Here is a 14,578-nt window from a genome sequence, read left to right as displayed (position 1 = left end):
AGAAGAAAGTTATATTCGGGCTCCTGGGTCGCTCAGTTGGTTAAGTGTCTGCCGTCAGCTCAGGTCATGATCCCAGGGTCCTGGGATGAGTTCCACAACAGGCTTCCTGCCCAGCAGGGAGTCTTCTCCTCCCTCTGCTTCTTGCTCCCTCAGCCATTCCCCCTACTTGTGCTCTCTTACTCATGAGTGCTCTCTCTCTAAAATAGATAAATAAAATCTTTTTTTAAAAAGGTTATTTTCGGGGCGCCTGGGTGGCTCAGTGGGTTAAGCTGCTGCCTTCGGCTCGGGTCATGATCTCAGAGTTCTGGGATCGAGTCCCGCATCGGGCTCTCTGCTCAGCAGAGAGCCTGCTTCCCTCTCTCTCTCTCTGCCTGCCTCTCCATCTACTTGTGATTTCTCTCTGTCAAATAAATTAATAAAATCTTTTAAAAAAAAAAAAAAGGTTATTTTCATGAATCTTTAAATAATGGAACTTTTGCTTTAGTTGAGTTTTTATTTAATTCTGAGTTTTGGACAACAGAGAACAAAAGGAAAAATCCTGCATTAATGTTATGAAGTAAGGCTGCCGACTTGATAGGACCCATGAAGTTGTATACTGTATTGCATGCAACGCAGTACTTATTCTCGTTCTTTTCTTTTTTCCAAGATAAAGTGAAATCTTTTCGTGCAGCTCTACAAGAAGAAGAACAGGCCAGCAAGCAAATCAACCCGAAGAGACCCCGTGCCCTTTAAATCAGCATTTGCTGCTAAAGGATCCCCAGAACCCACACTGCTGTAACATACAATGGTTCAGCTGTAAGGGCCATTTGAAAGTTTGAAATTTTAAGTGTCTGTGGAAAATGTCTTGTCCCTTCACCTGAATGACATTTCAATTTTGTGAAACACTCCTTTGTCTACAAAATGCTTCTAGTCCAGGAGGCACAACCAACATTTGGGAATAGTGAAGCATTTTGTTTCATTTACCCAAACAGTGATTTACTTTTGGAGATCCTTGCCAATTTCATTTTCTGTATGAAGTAAGGTTGTGGACTTGATACAGAGGTGAATAGTAGGGGGAAGCCACAGCATTTCCTTTTAACTTGGTTCAATTTTCGTAGCAAGACTGAGCAGTTTTAAATCCTTTGCGTGCATGCATACCTCATCAGTGATTGTACATACCTTGCCCCCTCCTAGAGGCAGCTGTGCTCACCTCTTTCTGCTTTGTGCCTTGACTAAGGCTTTTGACCCTAAATTTCTGAAGCACAGCCAAGATAAATTACATTCCTTAATTGTCATTGTAAATTACATTTATTGTGTGTACATTTTTACTGTATTTGAGACATTTTTTTGTGTGTGACTAGTTAATTTTGCAGGATGTGCCATATCATTGAATGGAACTAAAGTCTGTGACAGTGGACATAGCTGCTGGACCATTCCATCTTATATGTAAAGAAATTTGGAATTATGATTTTAAAACCATATAATGTGGTTATAATTTTCTTAGCATTTTCTTTGTAAAGAACTAAGATATAAACTAGTTGGTGTATAATAAAAAGTAACAAAATTCTGAAAAGAGTTTTATCTTAGGGTAATACATATATATGCAGTGTGTGTTCCAGTGTGGTATTAACAGGACTAATAGTGCAATTTGATCCTTACCAATACCATTACTTAAGTTAAAAGTGTCCATTAGCACCCCAAAATGTACCTTCTAAATGTACTGATAAAGGAAATTGGCTTCTGATGCATGAATATTTACATGTACACTGAAAGTAGTCCATAATAGAACTGTTAGTTTAAGCCAAGTGTAGACAGTACATAACTCCCATGAGAAAGAATTAAGATGAAAGAGAGTTGACTTTGCCTTAAAAGGCAGATCGAACCCAAGCCCATCCATTACCTAATGTGTGACGTTTCATTCTTACTTGGTGAGAATCACCAAAGTCTCGCCAATAAATTCGATTAGGGTATGCTGCTTTTTAAATGGTGGCACTTATTTTTACAGATTGCTACTCCAAGGAAGAAAACTGGCCACTTTTCATGTATATATTTTGTTAAAAGATTTATATATCTCTCTAGGAGTTCTCCCTTAGTTCCTAGGATAGAGTCCAGGAGTAGATTAATAACAAAAAAATCTCCCACGGATGTCTTGTTTTGATTTACTCAAAGGAACTACTGCTCATTCATTTGAGGCAAAGGGAAGCTATGAATAGAGGGTTACATGAGCCAGATTCCCTACTTCATTGTTCATAGAACCCAGAGGGTAGTTGTGGGAAATCCTAACACCATGGTGAAATGCTCCTCTGTAAACTTGAAATCTAGAACAAATGTAGATTTTCACAATGTGCTTATTAATAAATATCTATGGAATGAGTTTTAGAGATAATTTACTTCAGTACAATCACCTTTGTTTTGGAAGGGGGACTCAGGTTTTCTTGCAGTTGTAAGATATGTTCTATTTGTGTTTATTTCAAAGAGAAGAGGAAGAATGGAGCGGATACTATTGACCTTGCAGAGGCTGCTTAAAAAGGTAGTTTTTGAGGCTAACCAACCTTCAGAGGGCAATAAAGAGATGTGAACTTGCTCACTTTAAAGCACAACAGATTATTCTTAATTAATTAAATAAGATGGGTACTATCTCTGGAAGATCTCCTTAATGTTCAAATATGCTGCCTTATACTATTACTGGCTTCATTCTAATCAGTAATCAAGGTCTATAGATGATTAGTGCCAGAAAAGATTTTGGTGGTATAATCCAAACCTTCAGTTTTACAGATAGGGAAAACTGAAGGCCAGAAAAGGGACTAAAACTTAGTAGTTCACAGGGGAAGAGGAAATAGACGGAAAGCTGAATTAATTCTTAAAATTTTCCTTTAAGGCTAGAGATGGTACAAATAAGTTTTGCAAAGTAAGTAGTTTTGTGATATTAAAAAAAACTCAAGGTATATTTAATATTTATGTAGAAGTGGCTTGATGCAGCTATTTAAAGAATTTTTTGGATCTGGATTAAGCATTCTTACTTTCTCAGATTTCTTGAAAGCTGATATTCCTAATAATAAGTAATTATTTATATAGGAGTGTTTTAGTATATCACTTTGAAGCCAGAAAAAAATCTGTTTAGGTAAACAACTTCCTTTCTAGGTTTACTCAGTGTACCTTTGTTAAAATAATTTGGAAGTAGTCTTTCTATTAAGTTAGGCTTTTAAAAAGTCAGTTGTCAATTAAGATATTTTTATTAATTTTCTTATATAAATAAAATAATCAGGTACTATAGTTCTTTATCAAAAGACATTAACAACACTTAGTATTATATTTATAATGATTTAAACATAGTAGCTAATTAAGACTTGTTTAGGGCACCTATTTAAATTGTCAACCAGCCATTTTAAAAACAGCTTAAAACTAAGCATTAGTATATGAAAAAGATGCTGGAACTTTTAGTTTTCCAGAAGTCACATGAATACCAAGAGCTTCTAGATATGAGAAAATGGCTGGTTGTGATGTTTGTTTGTTTTAAGTAATTTGAAGGGCAGAATTTGAACTTGAAAGCCAGTTTTGATTTATAAAACTCTTTGAAATTTTGTTAAACCTGTGGCTTTCCCCAAGAAAAAACATACTGTCTTATAGTTCATTTTATTCTAGTTCAGCTTCATTATTTCTCAGCTGAGGAATCAGGCCCCGAAGTCACATGCCTGGGACTACTGCATGGTGGCGGTAGCGGACTCACATTTACCCAGAACCTGATGGAGCCTATGAATGCTACAGGACAGCTTGAAGGCATAGGCAGTAAGTGAAAGAAGCTGGCTGCATAAGATAAACAAAGAAGGAATGAGAGAAGCAAAATAAGAAACAGTTGTTTTATTATGCAGATTAATAAAAAGAAATACTATGGGAAATATGTGACTGAGTTAAGCATATTTTAGGTTTTTTTTTTTATTATTTGAGGGACAAAGACCAAGAGAGGTCCTCATAGTAATATATAACATAGAAAATAGAACAGTAATATCTTTATACACTAATCTGTTAGAAATGGTAAGTTTTAAGTGTAAAGTTGTGCGTGCCTGCGGCTCTTGAACTTATCATGCAAAGATTGGACCCTGCCCTACTTTAGATACTAAAAACACACCACAACCAAAAAAAACTTGGGTACTTAGAATTGACTGCCACTACCACAAAAATTCAGAGTAATAAATGGTGACAGTAGTAAGAAGTCAAAAATAGTCAAGCACATATGTTCCAGTGAAGAAAGGCATGATTCATATTTTCAAATCGTTAAAAATATGTAATTCCAGTTGCTTTTTCTTGAGTTTGGAAAATTCTGTTTTCCAGATTCCTAAGAAAAATGTATACCTTCTGCATTGAATCCATGTAGCAATCTGAAAAAAAAAAAACCAAAATGAAATGGTATTGAAAAAGTAATTTTATTGCATATAACAATACACAGTTCCTATACCACGAATTCTAAAACAAACATCAGCAAACCTCTGAAGCCCACCTCTTCCTAACACTAGCCATTACAGAAACTTTTCAATTAAATCTGCAAGGTATATATTAGTTAAAATCACATCATTCTTTGGCCTATTTTGTCACAGCTTATGTGTCTTAAGTTATGGTAACGCTGACCAAATTATCTTAGATCTCCACTATCCAGACATAAGACCTCAGTGGCCCTTGTTCCATTTCAACATGGTAAGAGAACAAGAGATAATCTTACATGTTCATTTTTCCTCTCTGGGCTCACTTACTGAGGTTCCAGTTAAGTACTTAACACATTGCTTTTCTCTTGATACCTTTGTACTTACCGGATCCCAGTTAGCAAACCGCATATGCTTAATAACCTTGAAGAAATTTGGTGGGAATTAAAATAAGATGAACTATTTCTGTTTAGAACTAAGATGATTTTCAGGATGGCCCATAGGAAGAGTTGAAGGTGGATATTAGAATGTTTGAAAAAGGAAGATCGGTACTTAAGAGTAATGTTCAACTCCTAGGATTAACCTCTGATGAAGACTCAGTAGTACTACCTGCCAACATAAAATATAAACCCCATCTGTCTCATATGAAACTATGCTGCCAGCTTAGAAAAGTCAAGTCAGTTACTTTTATTAAAACAATCTACCCTCATTTTTAATTCAGCTCCTAGAACATAGACATTCTAAACATGAATTGGCTAAACAGGCAAAAGCTGTTAAGTGATGGTTTATTAGGAAATCGAAGTGTTAATGCTTAAAAACAGTGAGCATAGGTAACTGAAGGCTTAATCTGCTTTCATAAGACTAACTTAATTCAAGGAAAATACATTTTGGTCTGGACTACCCATTAATTATGACACCCTTCTTTTATTTTAGGTATGTAGAACTTGCCTCAGTCTACAAAACAAGTAACTATATTACTAAACCAGTTAGAACTGAAAACCAGGTATGATTATAATTGACATTATTTCATGTGTAGGATCTGTTTAACAATAGCTCTTCCCAGTACAGAAAAAAAAATGAGATCCAATTACATGCATTATGCTTCTTCTACCTTAACAAGCTACTTTGAAGACACACACTATTAAGACTAACTATGAATGGGAGTTTGGGGAGGAGGCTGAAGGGGAGGGGCACATATACCACAACACACATTGACACAGAGGCTATCTCCAGGCTCGGACTGTTCTTTTTTTTTTTTTTTTTTTTTTTTTTTTTTTTTTTTTTTTTTAAGATTTTTTTTATTTATTTATTTGACAGAGAGAAATCACAAGTGGGCAGAGAGGCAGAGAGAGAGAGAGAGAGGAGGAAGCAGGCTCCCTGCTGAGCAGAGAGAGCCCGATGCGGGACTCGATCCCAGGACCCCGAGATCATGACCTGAGCCGAAGGCAGCGGCTTAACCCACTGAGCCACCCAGGCGCCCCTCGGACTGTTCTTTATTACTGTTCTTAAATGTTCATTCTGCTGCAGCTAACTAGCCTCCATCTTCTACACCAAATACTATTCCATGCCATGGAAGTGCTATGCAATAACTCCAGGTAGCACCTTATACCGCTTAAAAGCCTTTAAATCTCTAATCTGAAGGTGTCACAATAAAGAAATGTAAACACTTTAGGGGAAAAGGAAAATGTTATTACCTGATAAAGTCATCTATGTCCATGGAACGGGCCCGCTTGTCACTAAAACCTGTGCTGGTTAGGATTTGCTGTATTTTATCTGCTATGCTGAAATCTTCTGGTATTATCTATCAATATAAGATTCAGAATAAATGAACAACATATCTTTAATGAAGTCATGTTGGCTCTCTTTTTTTTTTTTTTTTCTAGTTCAGTAACTGATAAAATAGTCACCTTTATTTGCTCACGATAGTTTGAATAGCCTATTTGTGCAGATTAGAATTGGACCTCTGATTATTAAGTAGTTAATTTTCAGCATATACCAAATACTCAGAAAACTCTTACAGAGTTATACGTGTATACTGCCCTTTTTCTTAAAAATTCTGAAATAGTTAAGTTTCCGGAGTTAAGGTACTTCATATCAAAAAATAATTAAAGCTGTAAACTGAATTTTACAGCAGCTGTTACTCCTTTAAGAATATCTCACATTTTCTTGGCACAAATTTAATTTTATCAGGCCGTTTTTCTCAAAGAGATGATCTCTGACCCTGGGGAATATTAAATATTTTATACCTCACATCTTTCCTCCAAAAATTTTTCTTAATCCAGTTTAATATTTTCCTACCTAGGCAGATGTTTAATGATTTTGTCCATAAAAGAGAAAATGAAGATAGCAATATGATATATTAAACCATACAAAATCTGAGTCAAAAAATGGATATTTGCTCTTATCTTTCTGCTCTGTTTAATGTGAAAGAACTAAAAAGTTATCAAACATCAGAGTTATATTTATGGCTATGTGCATGTGTGCTGACACACATAGAAAATTGGTTGAAAAAATGTTGCACAGATAGTAAAGAGGCATGAGGCTTACAACAGTAAATCTGCTATTCAGCCTATATTTAATTCAAATTATTTCAATTTCTGGATATTAAAAAAAGTTACCCAGAAAATGCAGACTTTAAATTGAATTGCTTCATGAGCAACAAACAAGGAATGGTCACAATTCAGAGCACAGCAAATTGTACAGACTTTGAGCTAAGGGGAGGAGCTAAATACCTAAACTTCGGGAAAATTACACATACCTAAAGCTTTGGGAAAATTATGACTCAACTGAATGGCTTTTTATGTCTAAAAACAACTAGTTAAAGAAGCTCAGGTGGAGTAATCAAGACCACTCATCTATTCCAGAAACACACAGCAGTATTAACCTATCCGAGTTCAAGATAAGGTTGTGCTAGTTAATAGATTACTTTTAAGAATCCTATGGAATGTACCAAATTAAGAATCAAGTGAGGATAGATGAAAAAGAATAGGAAGTAGAGGGACATTTTAGAACAATTCAGAACCAGAGACCACAGAAATATTTCTTGCTTACAATATTATGGACTGAACAGTGAATTCTGTAGTTTCTTTCCAGTAGCTGTTGCACTGCACTTGACCTATAACATAAAGAAGCGATACTGCTATTATTTTTCCAAAATTAGAGATTATACTTTCCTTTCAGTTTATGGTGAAGTTAAATGTATGTTCCAGGTAGTAAAATTAAGGGACTAAAAGGTGTTGAATATTTAAACCTAAGAAACAACTGCAAACTGGTTATATTTAAAAAGTAAAGTTCTAGTAAAAATCTCTGAAATTCTTTTTTTTTTTTTAAGATTACATTTATTTATTTGACAGAGATCACAAGTAGGCAGAGAGGCAGACAGAGAGAGAGAGGAGGAAGCAGGCTCCCCACCGAGCAGAGAGCCCGATGTGGGGCTCGATCCCAGGACCCTGAGATCATGACCTGAGCCGAAGGCAGAGGCTTAACCCACTGAGCCACCCAGGCGCCCCAAAAATCTCTGAAATTCTTAAAGGAGTTCTAGACACTCCACAAAAACATCACCTTAAAAAGAAAAAACGCACAGTAACAGCTTTCAGAACCTCTCTTTTGCCCTTGGGCTTCAAACTGATACTTAAAAATGTTTCCAAGTTAATAAAATTGCATGAATTTTTCAGAAGTGTGGTAAGGGCCCACCATCACTCTGTTTTTCCAAGGAAATATGAAACAGATGTGTGGTAAGTTTTGGGAGTTTTTATTTTCCTCTTTTGCCAAAAAACCTGATCTAATTCCAAATTTAGGAACTTTCTTGGTTAAATTTTCTTGCCCCTCAAAGTACAAGTTGGTGAAAAAGGAAAAGTTTGTCTGGATAAGGGTTATCCTTATGCTTTAGGGTATCTGTTCAGGATAAGGACCAAATGCTATCATTTAGCACAGTTCTATAGCACTGGTCCTTCATCTATCATAAATGAGTAAAATACTCACTTAAATGCAGCAGAAAGTGTCTTGTTTTTCCTAACAAAGGTGATCCTTACTAGGCCATCCCATTCCTGAAACAGAAGATGAATTATTTCTTAAAATATCAAACCTTGCCTGTGTCTGCTAGGTATTATATTGCCTTTTAATATATAAAGCTGAAAGAACCTTCTGGAGTGATGAAAGTGTTCTGATCTTGATCTGGTTGACCCATGCAAAGATATGTACTCGATTTTTGGCACTTTTGTCTACCTCACTGAAAATTTTATCCTCAATTTTAAAAGTTAGGGAAAAAAATGTTCCACACCTGAACAAAGTATGTGACATTTATTTAAATCAAAGTACATTTTCAAAAAATTCAAAACAGACATGATTTAGAATATAGCTTGTACAACATACCTGGACCCACCCTATAGGAGTAATTAACAAACCACTCCATTACCAGGAGTTACTGCACACAACTAATCATGTGCAGTATGGTTTTACATGAAGTGATGCAACTTACTCACTTTTTAAATTGCAGAAACATAAATTATGATTGAAAATTGTTATTCATAATAATTGCCCTAACAACAACTATTTTCATTTTAACTTGTTTTCTGAGTCTACTCAAATAGATACATGTTTTCTATAGCTGTACTTGTTAGCAAAATGCAAAGCCACTCTAAGTTGTACTTTCTGCAAACATTTTCCATGCTTTTTTGTGCTCTTCACAACAATCTTACATCCAATTATTCCATCTACTCCCAACCTAGGGATGTCATAATTGGCATTTTCCTGTTTCGACATTTAGATTAACTCAGTATTTTTCTGCTACTAGAGACACACGTCTTCCAGCTTGGTCTTTTTACCTCCTTTACTAAATGACCTAGTACTTTAACCTCACCTGAAAATTGATAGGTGGTGGTGGATTCTTAGGTTCTATTCTTACGACACTGGATTCTACCTTGGGAGGTGGCCTGAAGTTATTCTTTCCAACCTGTTAATCAGAAAATGAGTCCTCTAAAAAAGAATTTTAAAATAATCAAAATGCTTTCCTCACAGAAGGCACAATTAGATGCTCACAGATGAGGTAAGCCACATTATTTTACTAACAGTCACTTACTTTCATCAGATGGTCCACTCGTGCTAACAGCTGTGTATTGATTGAGAGTCTGCAGTATAATTTATCTCCAGGCTTTGCAACTAGTCGGAGAGCAAATTCTCTTTGAAACATAAGTATAGCACATCTGACGATATAGTAGGAAGGAATAAGGAAAATGGTGACTTTTAACTATAAAGGTATTTCAACATCAGTTTTCTTAGGTAGGAAATAGAGCAAAGCTATCTGGTTAATGAGAAGTCGTTTAGCTGATTAGAAGGCAGAAAACTTTCAGCTTTAGATTTATTACCATAAAATGAGCCAGTTGGCTTTTCATTTTATAATGGCTGCACCACTAATTTACACATATAAACCCTCCGTGTTTAGATGAGAAAGTATTTCCGATAAGCACTAGTTCATTAACCCTTGGAGGAAAAATAAAACCTCAAATCAAATTGGCTTGGCAGCCCCATGCTATTTATGGGGAAGGAAACACCCTTATGGAAGAGCTGAGGAGAGGCAGGTTGTGACACTGGTGTCCTGATTTCCGAGGCTAAGGAGCATGGATGTCAGAAAGCAATGTAGAGGCTTTTTGGAGGCTCCTGCATAGGAGAAGAGCATCTTCAAAGCTGGGTTTTGAGTTTGAAACTTTTTTGACAATGAGCCATACTAAGAAAATATTTAACACTGCAACCTATGCCACAAATATGTGTACATATATGTGTTGATGTAACTCGAGCAAAAGTTTCATAAAACTGTAAGTACCCGGCCCCATGCAATAAATATCTTCTGATATACTCTATTCCATGTCATTAAAAAAAAAAGATGGTCATGACTCAAATTTATAAGCAGTGAGAGATTTCTGAATTGCAGTTTGAAAACCCCTGTTATATAATGTGCTAGTGGCTAGTCAGGAGGCCACTGCAGCTGTTGAGAGTCAGAGTAATAAGGAGTCTAACCCAGACTAATGGCAAGAGTATGAGAAAACACGGAAAGGCCAGTTGGTCTCAGAGGCAGTCCTTACACTGCACATCTCCACCGGAACTGTCAACTGAATTAAAAAAGATAGAAAGACCTCCACATAAATAGATATTTTCTACAAAACATTCCCCAAAAGTTTTTTAATTGAATTAACTTCTATCTTTGGCTCTCCGTGTTTATGGCCTATGATTTGGCAGTAATTTTTTGATCTTTTGTCACAAACCTGAAAAAAGGTCGGTGTAGCAACAGCTTGAAGACAAAAGGGGAAGAGATCTGTAAGAGAATTAACTAGTTATTCCTGGGGAAGACACACCATAGAAACATTCTGTATAATGTTCCCAACAATATGGAAACATACCTGATATGGCAAATTTGCCACACAAGCATCAAAGAATGGCAAATCTGTTTTCAACACATCACCTACCAGTACTTGAAGTTTGCTGGCCAGAGGCCTAATGAAAAGAAAAATAGCAATTAAAAAACAGTACTGTTTCATGAGATTGAAATGCACTTTATTTATTTTTTTTTAAAGATTTTATTTATTTATTTGTCAGAGAGATAGCGAGTAAGAGCAAGCACAGGCAGAGTGGCAGGCAGAGCCAGACGGAGAAGCAGGCTCCCTGCGGAGCAAGGAGCCCAATGTGGGACTCGATTCCATGATGCTGGAATGATGACCTGAGCTGAAGGCAGCTGCTTAACCAACTGAGCCACCCAGGCGTCCCTTGAAATGCACTTTAATTCTGTCATGCATACTCATACTCACGTGCCCTGAACTCTTTTGTGAAGTTCCGCTACTAGCCTTGGGTCAAGTTCACAGGCAACTACCTACATTTAAAAAAAAAAAAAGTATTTGGAGTATGAATCTTGTTATCTCAATCCTAACTCTTACATGATTAACATGAATCAAACTTTTTTCCACAATATTACCTTCAATTTTCCTTCAATTCTCTGCCATTTCAAACAACAAAGAACAGCATTCAGAAAAGCAGATTGTGCTCTTGGCCCCTGTTCAATGGCTCGCACTCTTACTGGGCAGTTCCTCCTTGTGCTCCTTGAGGCCTTTGATGGTGTTTCCTGCTGTTGCTAGCCCATGGGTATTCCAGTAATGCTGACTGGTTCCCTTAACCCCATTCCTACATTTTGGATCCATTTAATTGGAAACTGGGTTTCCGTGACACACAGAAGCTACCAGCAGCAGCCAGGTGGCATCCTAATCTCATGATACAGTTCTTCAGATCTCCTCCTCTAGGTTCCAATACTCCAGCCTCCTTACTTGTTTCCCTGAGCCTAGAGGTGGTAGTTCCTCTTTGTAATTATTATTTTTTGGTTACTTCAGTGTTCCCACTTTCTTTGTATTTTTTAAAAATTGTAATTTATTTATTTATTTATTTGACAGAGAGAGAGAGAGATCACAGGCAGGCAGAGAGGCAGGCGGGGAGGGGGGGGGGCAGGGAGCAGGCTCCCCGCCGAGCAGAAAGCCCTGTGTGGGGCTCGATCCCAGGACCTTGAGATCATGACCTGAGCCAAAGGCAGAGGTTTAACCCACTGAGCCACCCAGGTGCCCCAGTGTGTTCCCATTTTCTTTCAGTCATCTATCAACCATGTCAACAACTCCCTATATTAAATACCCTGTATTGAAAAACCGAATGTGTTTTGTTTTGCTGATTAATACATCCCATATTCTCTTTATTCTAATCCAATTTTTGAAATCAAGATATAATTCACATTATAACATTAATTTCAGGTGTATAACAATATGTTTATATACTTCAAAATATGCATATATTGTGTAAAAGTCTAGTTGGCATCCATTGCCACACATAGTTATATATAAAAATTTTTTTGTCTTGTGATGAGAACTTTTAAGATCTACTCTCTTAGCAGCTTTAAAATATACATACAATATATATTGCTAACTATAGCGACCATGCTGTAAATTCCATTCCTAGGACTTAGATTATAGCTGGTTTATAGGTTTTACCACTTTTATCCATTTTGCCTGTATTTGTTAAGATAAAGCCATGAGCAAAGTATCAAGGGTTGCTGTTAAAGTAACAGTGATTAATTAAAATAGATTTCTGTTTGTAAACCAGGTGAGCCTACTCACATATACATTTCTGATACCAAAACAAATAATTCCCTTTTTACCTTTTTTGCCTTTTCCAGCAACTTTACAGTCATATTGCCAGTTCCAGGTCCAACTTCCAGCACCACATCAGTTGGTCTTAAGGCAGCCTGCAAGGAAGCACAGCTACTTTAGCTTTACTAGCACATCCAAACACATCATTTACTTTACACCTGAGTGTCTGCTCAAAAGCACGTGGTTAAGAGATTATTCTGACTCCAATTCCATGAGATTCCTTCAGATCTATGTGCTTGACAAAATTTTCTCATTAACATTAGGTAAAAGTGGAAATCTGTCACCTCTCCTAAGCTCTGGCAATGGTTAGGAGTCAGAAAATTTTAGGACTCTGAAAAGCAGGAACTTTCTGGGAACGGCTTTCTGTTTTCTACCTCCAACAGCATCTTTTAGCCAACTCTCATTATCAGTAAGTTCAAACAAGAAAGGACTGTATATAACGACCTTGCCTGAGAATCACAGCATGTTGTTGCACTGGGATTTCTCAATTTTCAACCCATGTATGGTTTCAGGGAGAGAAATATCTAGAAATTGTACACAGCCCCAGATGTTTATATGCACAAAGCTGCAGTATGCTGGGTACATAGCTTTCATCAGCTGCTCAAAGGAAATCCATGAGCCAAAGAGGTTAAAAAAAATTAGGCCCTCATTTGGCAAACAACACTAGGTCAAGATGAGAGCCTCTAAATATGTAATGTTCTCTCTAGAGCTCCAGGATGCCTCCTCTGTAACTATGAAAGTAATCTGTATCACATATATTTTATGTTCCAGCACTCTGATCATCCAGAACAGTAAGAGAACATTCACATTACCCACACAAGAAGAATACTCCAAAGGGTTTATATGAGGCACTGGATTGTAACATTTAAGTTTCTCTGCAGAAAATACTTAAGCTGTCATTATGATATCTTTTTAGGCTCTGGAGTAAATAAAAACTAACAGTGATAGATAGTGTCTAAAAAAAGTGATTAGAAATAGAATAACAATAATCTGGAATTGAACAAGTACAAATATCCAGCTATGAAGTAAGTAAGCTACAGAAAGAATTTCGAGCCAGGAGACACCCAGACCACAGAATAAAGCAAATCATGCCAAAGTCAGCCTATGAATCCCAGACAATTCTTCAATTCATTCTACAATGAATATATTTATAACCTATTTTGTGACACACATCCTCCGAGCGTGGAAGTATTCCTAAGAATAAAATAAATAACTCAGCAACTCTCTCCTTTTCCTCTTCCACACCAACCTTATCGATAATGCTGTTAACAATGAGAGGGTTTTTCAAAATATGCTGTCCAATCCCCGTGTTGAACATGAGTCCTGGAAGAAAATACGAAAGAGCCTTAACTTCCCAAGGAAAAGCAGACATTAGACCGTCCCAGAGGAGAAACCAGGGTGGCTGGAGGAACTTTTCGGCGCCAACGAGAGCCATCATCGAACGATACGCTCGGAGACGGGGTGACCCAGTGCTTTAAGTCCACCCCTTCTGCAGGAAAGGAAGGCAGATGCGGCCCAAGGCTCGCCGGCGATCCACGAGCGCAGCCTCCACCGGCCTTACAGTCCTGGGCCCAGATCTGTGTCCGTGTCCCCGACTGGGTCCTGCGGGATGATCACACCTGAACACAGCCCCTTCCCAGCTGTCCCCACCTCCGGCGCTCTTCAGCTCCCGGCTCTGTTTGAGCCGCTCGCGCCGGCGACCACTCGTCCCGGACTTGATCTTCGGCATCGCGGCGGGCGCAGACCCACAGGCCTCGGAGATCAGCGTAAACCAAAGTCGGCTACCAAGCACCAACACGTGGGAACTCCCACCCCAGCACTGTCAGCACCACACTCCGTCACGTGGGGGAGGGGCGAGGGCCCAGCCCCAGTTCGCCGGGCGCTCCGCCCCCAGGAAGGGGACAGACGTTGGAGCCCCGTGGCCGCCGGGAATTGTAGTCATGAGGAGCAGCCTTAAACTGAATAGACTACACACCCCAGAAGACACCGCGCCGCCTATCCTGGCTGTGG

At 37.8% G+C, this 14,578-nt stretch overlaps 2 protein-coding genes across 6 annotated transcripts in view; one reads left to right on the top strand and one right to left on the bottom strand.

The window, feature by feature from the left end:
- Nucleotides 1–1,552, top strand: part of KIF2A (kinesin family member 2A) — a 78,377-nt gene extending 76,825 nt beyond the window's left edge. For all 4 annotated transcript variants that reach the window (XM_082725891.1, XM_082725889.1, XM_082725890.1 and 1 more), the window contains one exon: nucleotides 647–1,552. In XM_082725891.1, the coding sequence (XP_082582017.1) occupies nucleotides 647–732 (86 nt within the window). In that variant the 3' untranslated portion in view covers nucleotides 733–1,552. The remainder of the gene's footprint in view (nucleotides 1–646) is intronic.
- A 2,270-nt stretch (nucleotides 1,553–3,822) lies between these two features.
- On the bottom strand, nucleotides 3,823–14,478 carry DIMT1 (DIM1 rRNA methyltransferase and ribosome maturation factor). Of its 2 annotated transcripts, XM_082725900.1 has the most exons (12): nucleotides 14,219–14,478; nucleotides 13,818–13,891; nucleotides 12,577–12,663; nucleotides 11,192–11,253; nucleotides 10,787–10,880; nucleotides 10,652–10,701; nucleotides 9,472–9,595; nucleotides 9,253–9,345; nucleotides 8,376–8,440; nucleotides 7,446–7,509; nucleotides 6,089–6,195; nucleotides 3,823–4,355 (listed from the first exon to the last, which is right to left on the bottom strand). In XM_082725900.1, the coding sequence occupies exons 1-12, from the start codon at nucleotides 14,295–14,297 to the stop codon at nucleotides 4,313–4,315; spliced, it is 942 nt and encodes a 313-aa protein (XP_082582026.1). In that variant the 5' UTR covers nucleotides 14,298–14,478; the 3' UTR covers nucleotides 3,823–4,312. The 2 variants fall into 2 exon arrangements, with proteins under 2 accessions (XP_082582026.1, XP_082582027.1); XM_082725901.1 differs by lacking the exon at nucleotides 13,818–13,891.
- Between the last annotated feature and the right edge of the window lie 100 nt (nucleotides 14,479–14,578).

The sequence above is a fragment of the Mustela nivalis genome (genome assembly GCF_964662115.1).
Source record: "Mustela nivalis genome assembly, chromosome: 3".
Classification (NCBI taxonomy): domain Eukaryota; kingdom Metazoa; phylum Chordata; class Mammalia; order Carnivora; family Mustelidae; genus Mustela; species Mustela nivalis.
This window is presented reverse-complemented; position numbering and strand designations above follow the sequence as displayed.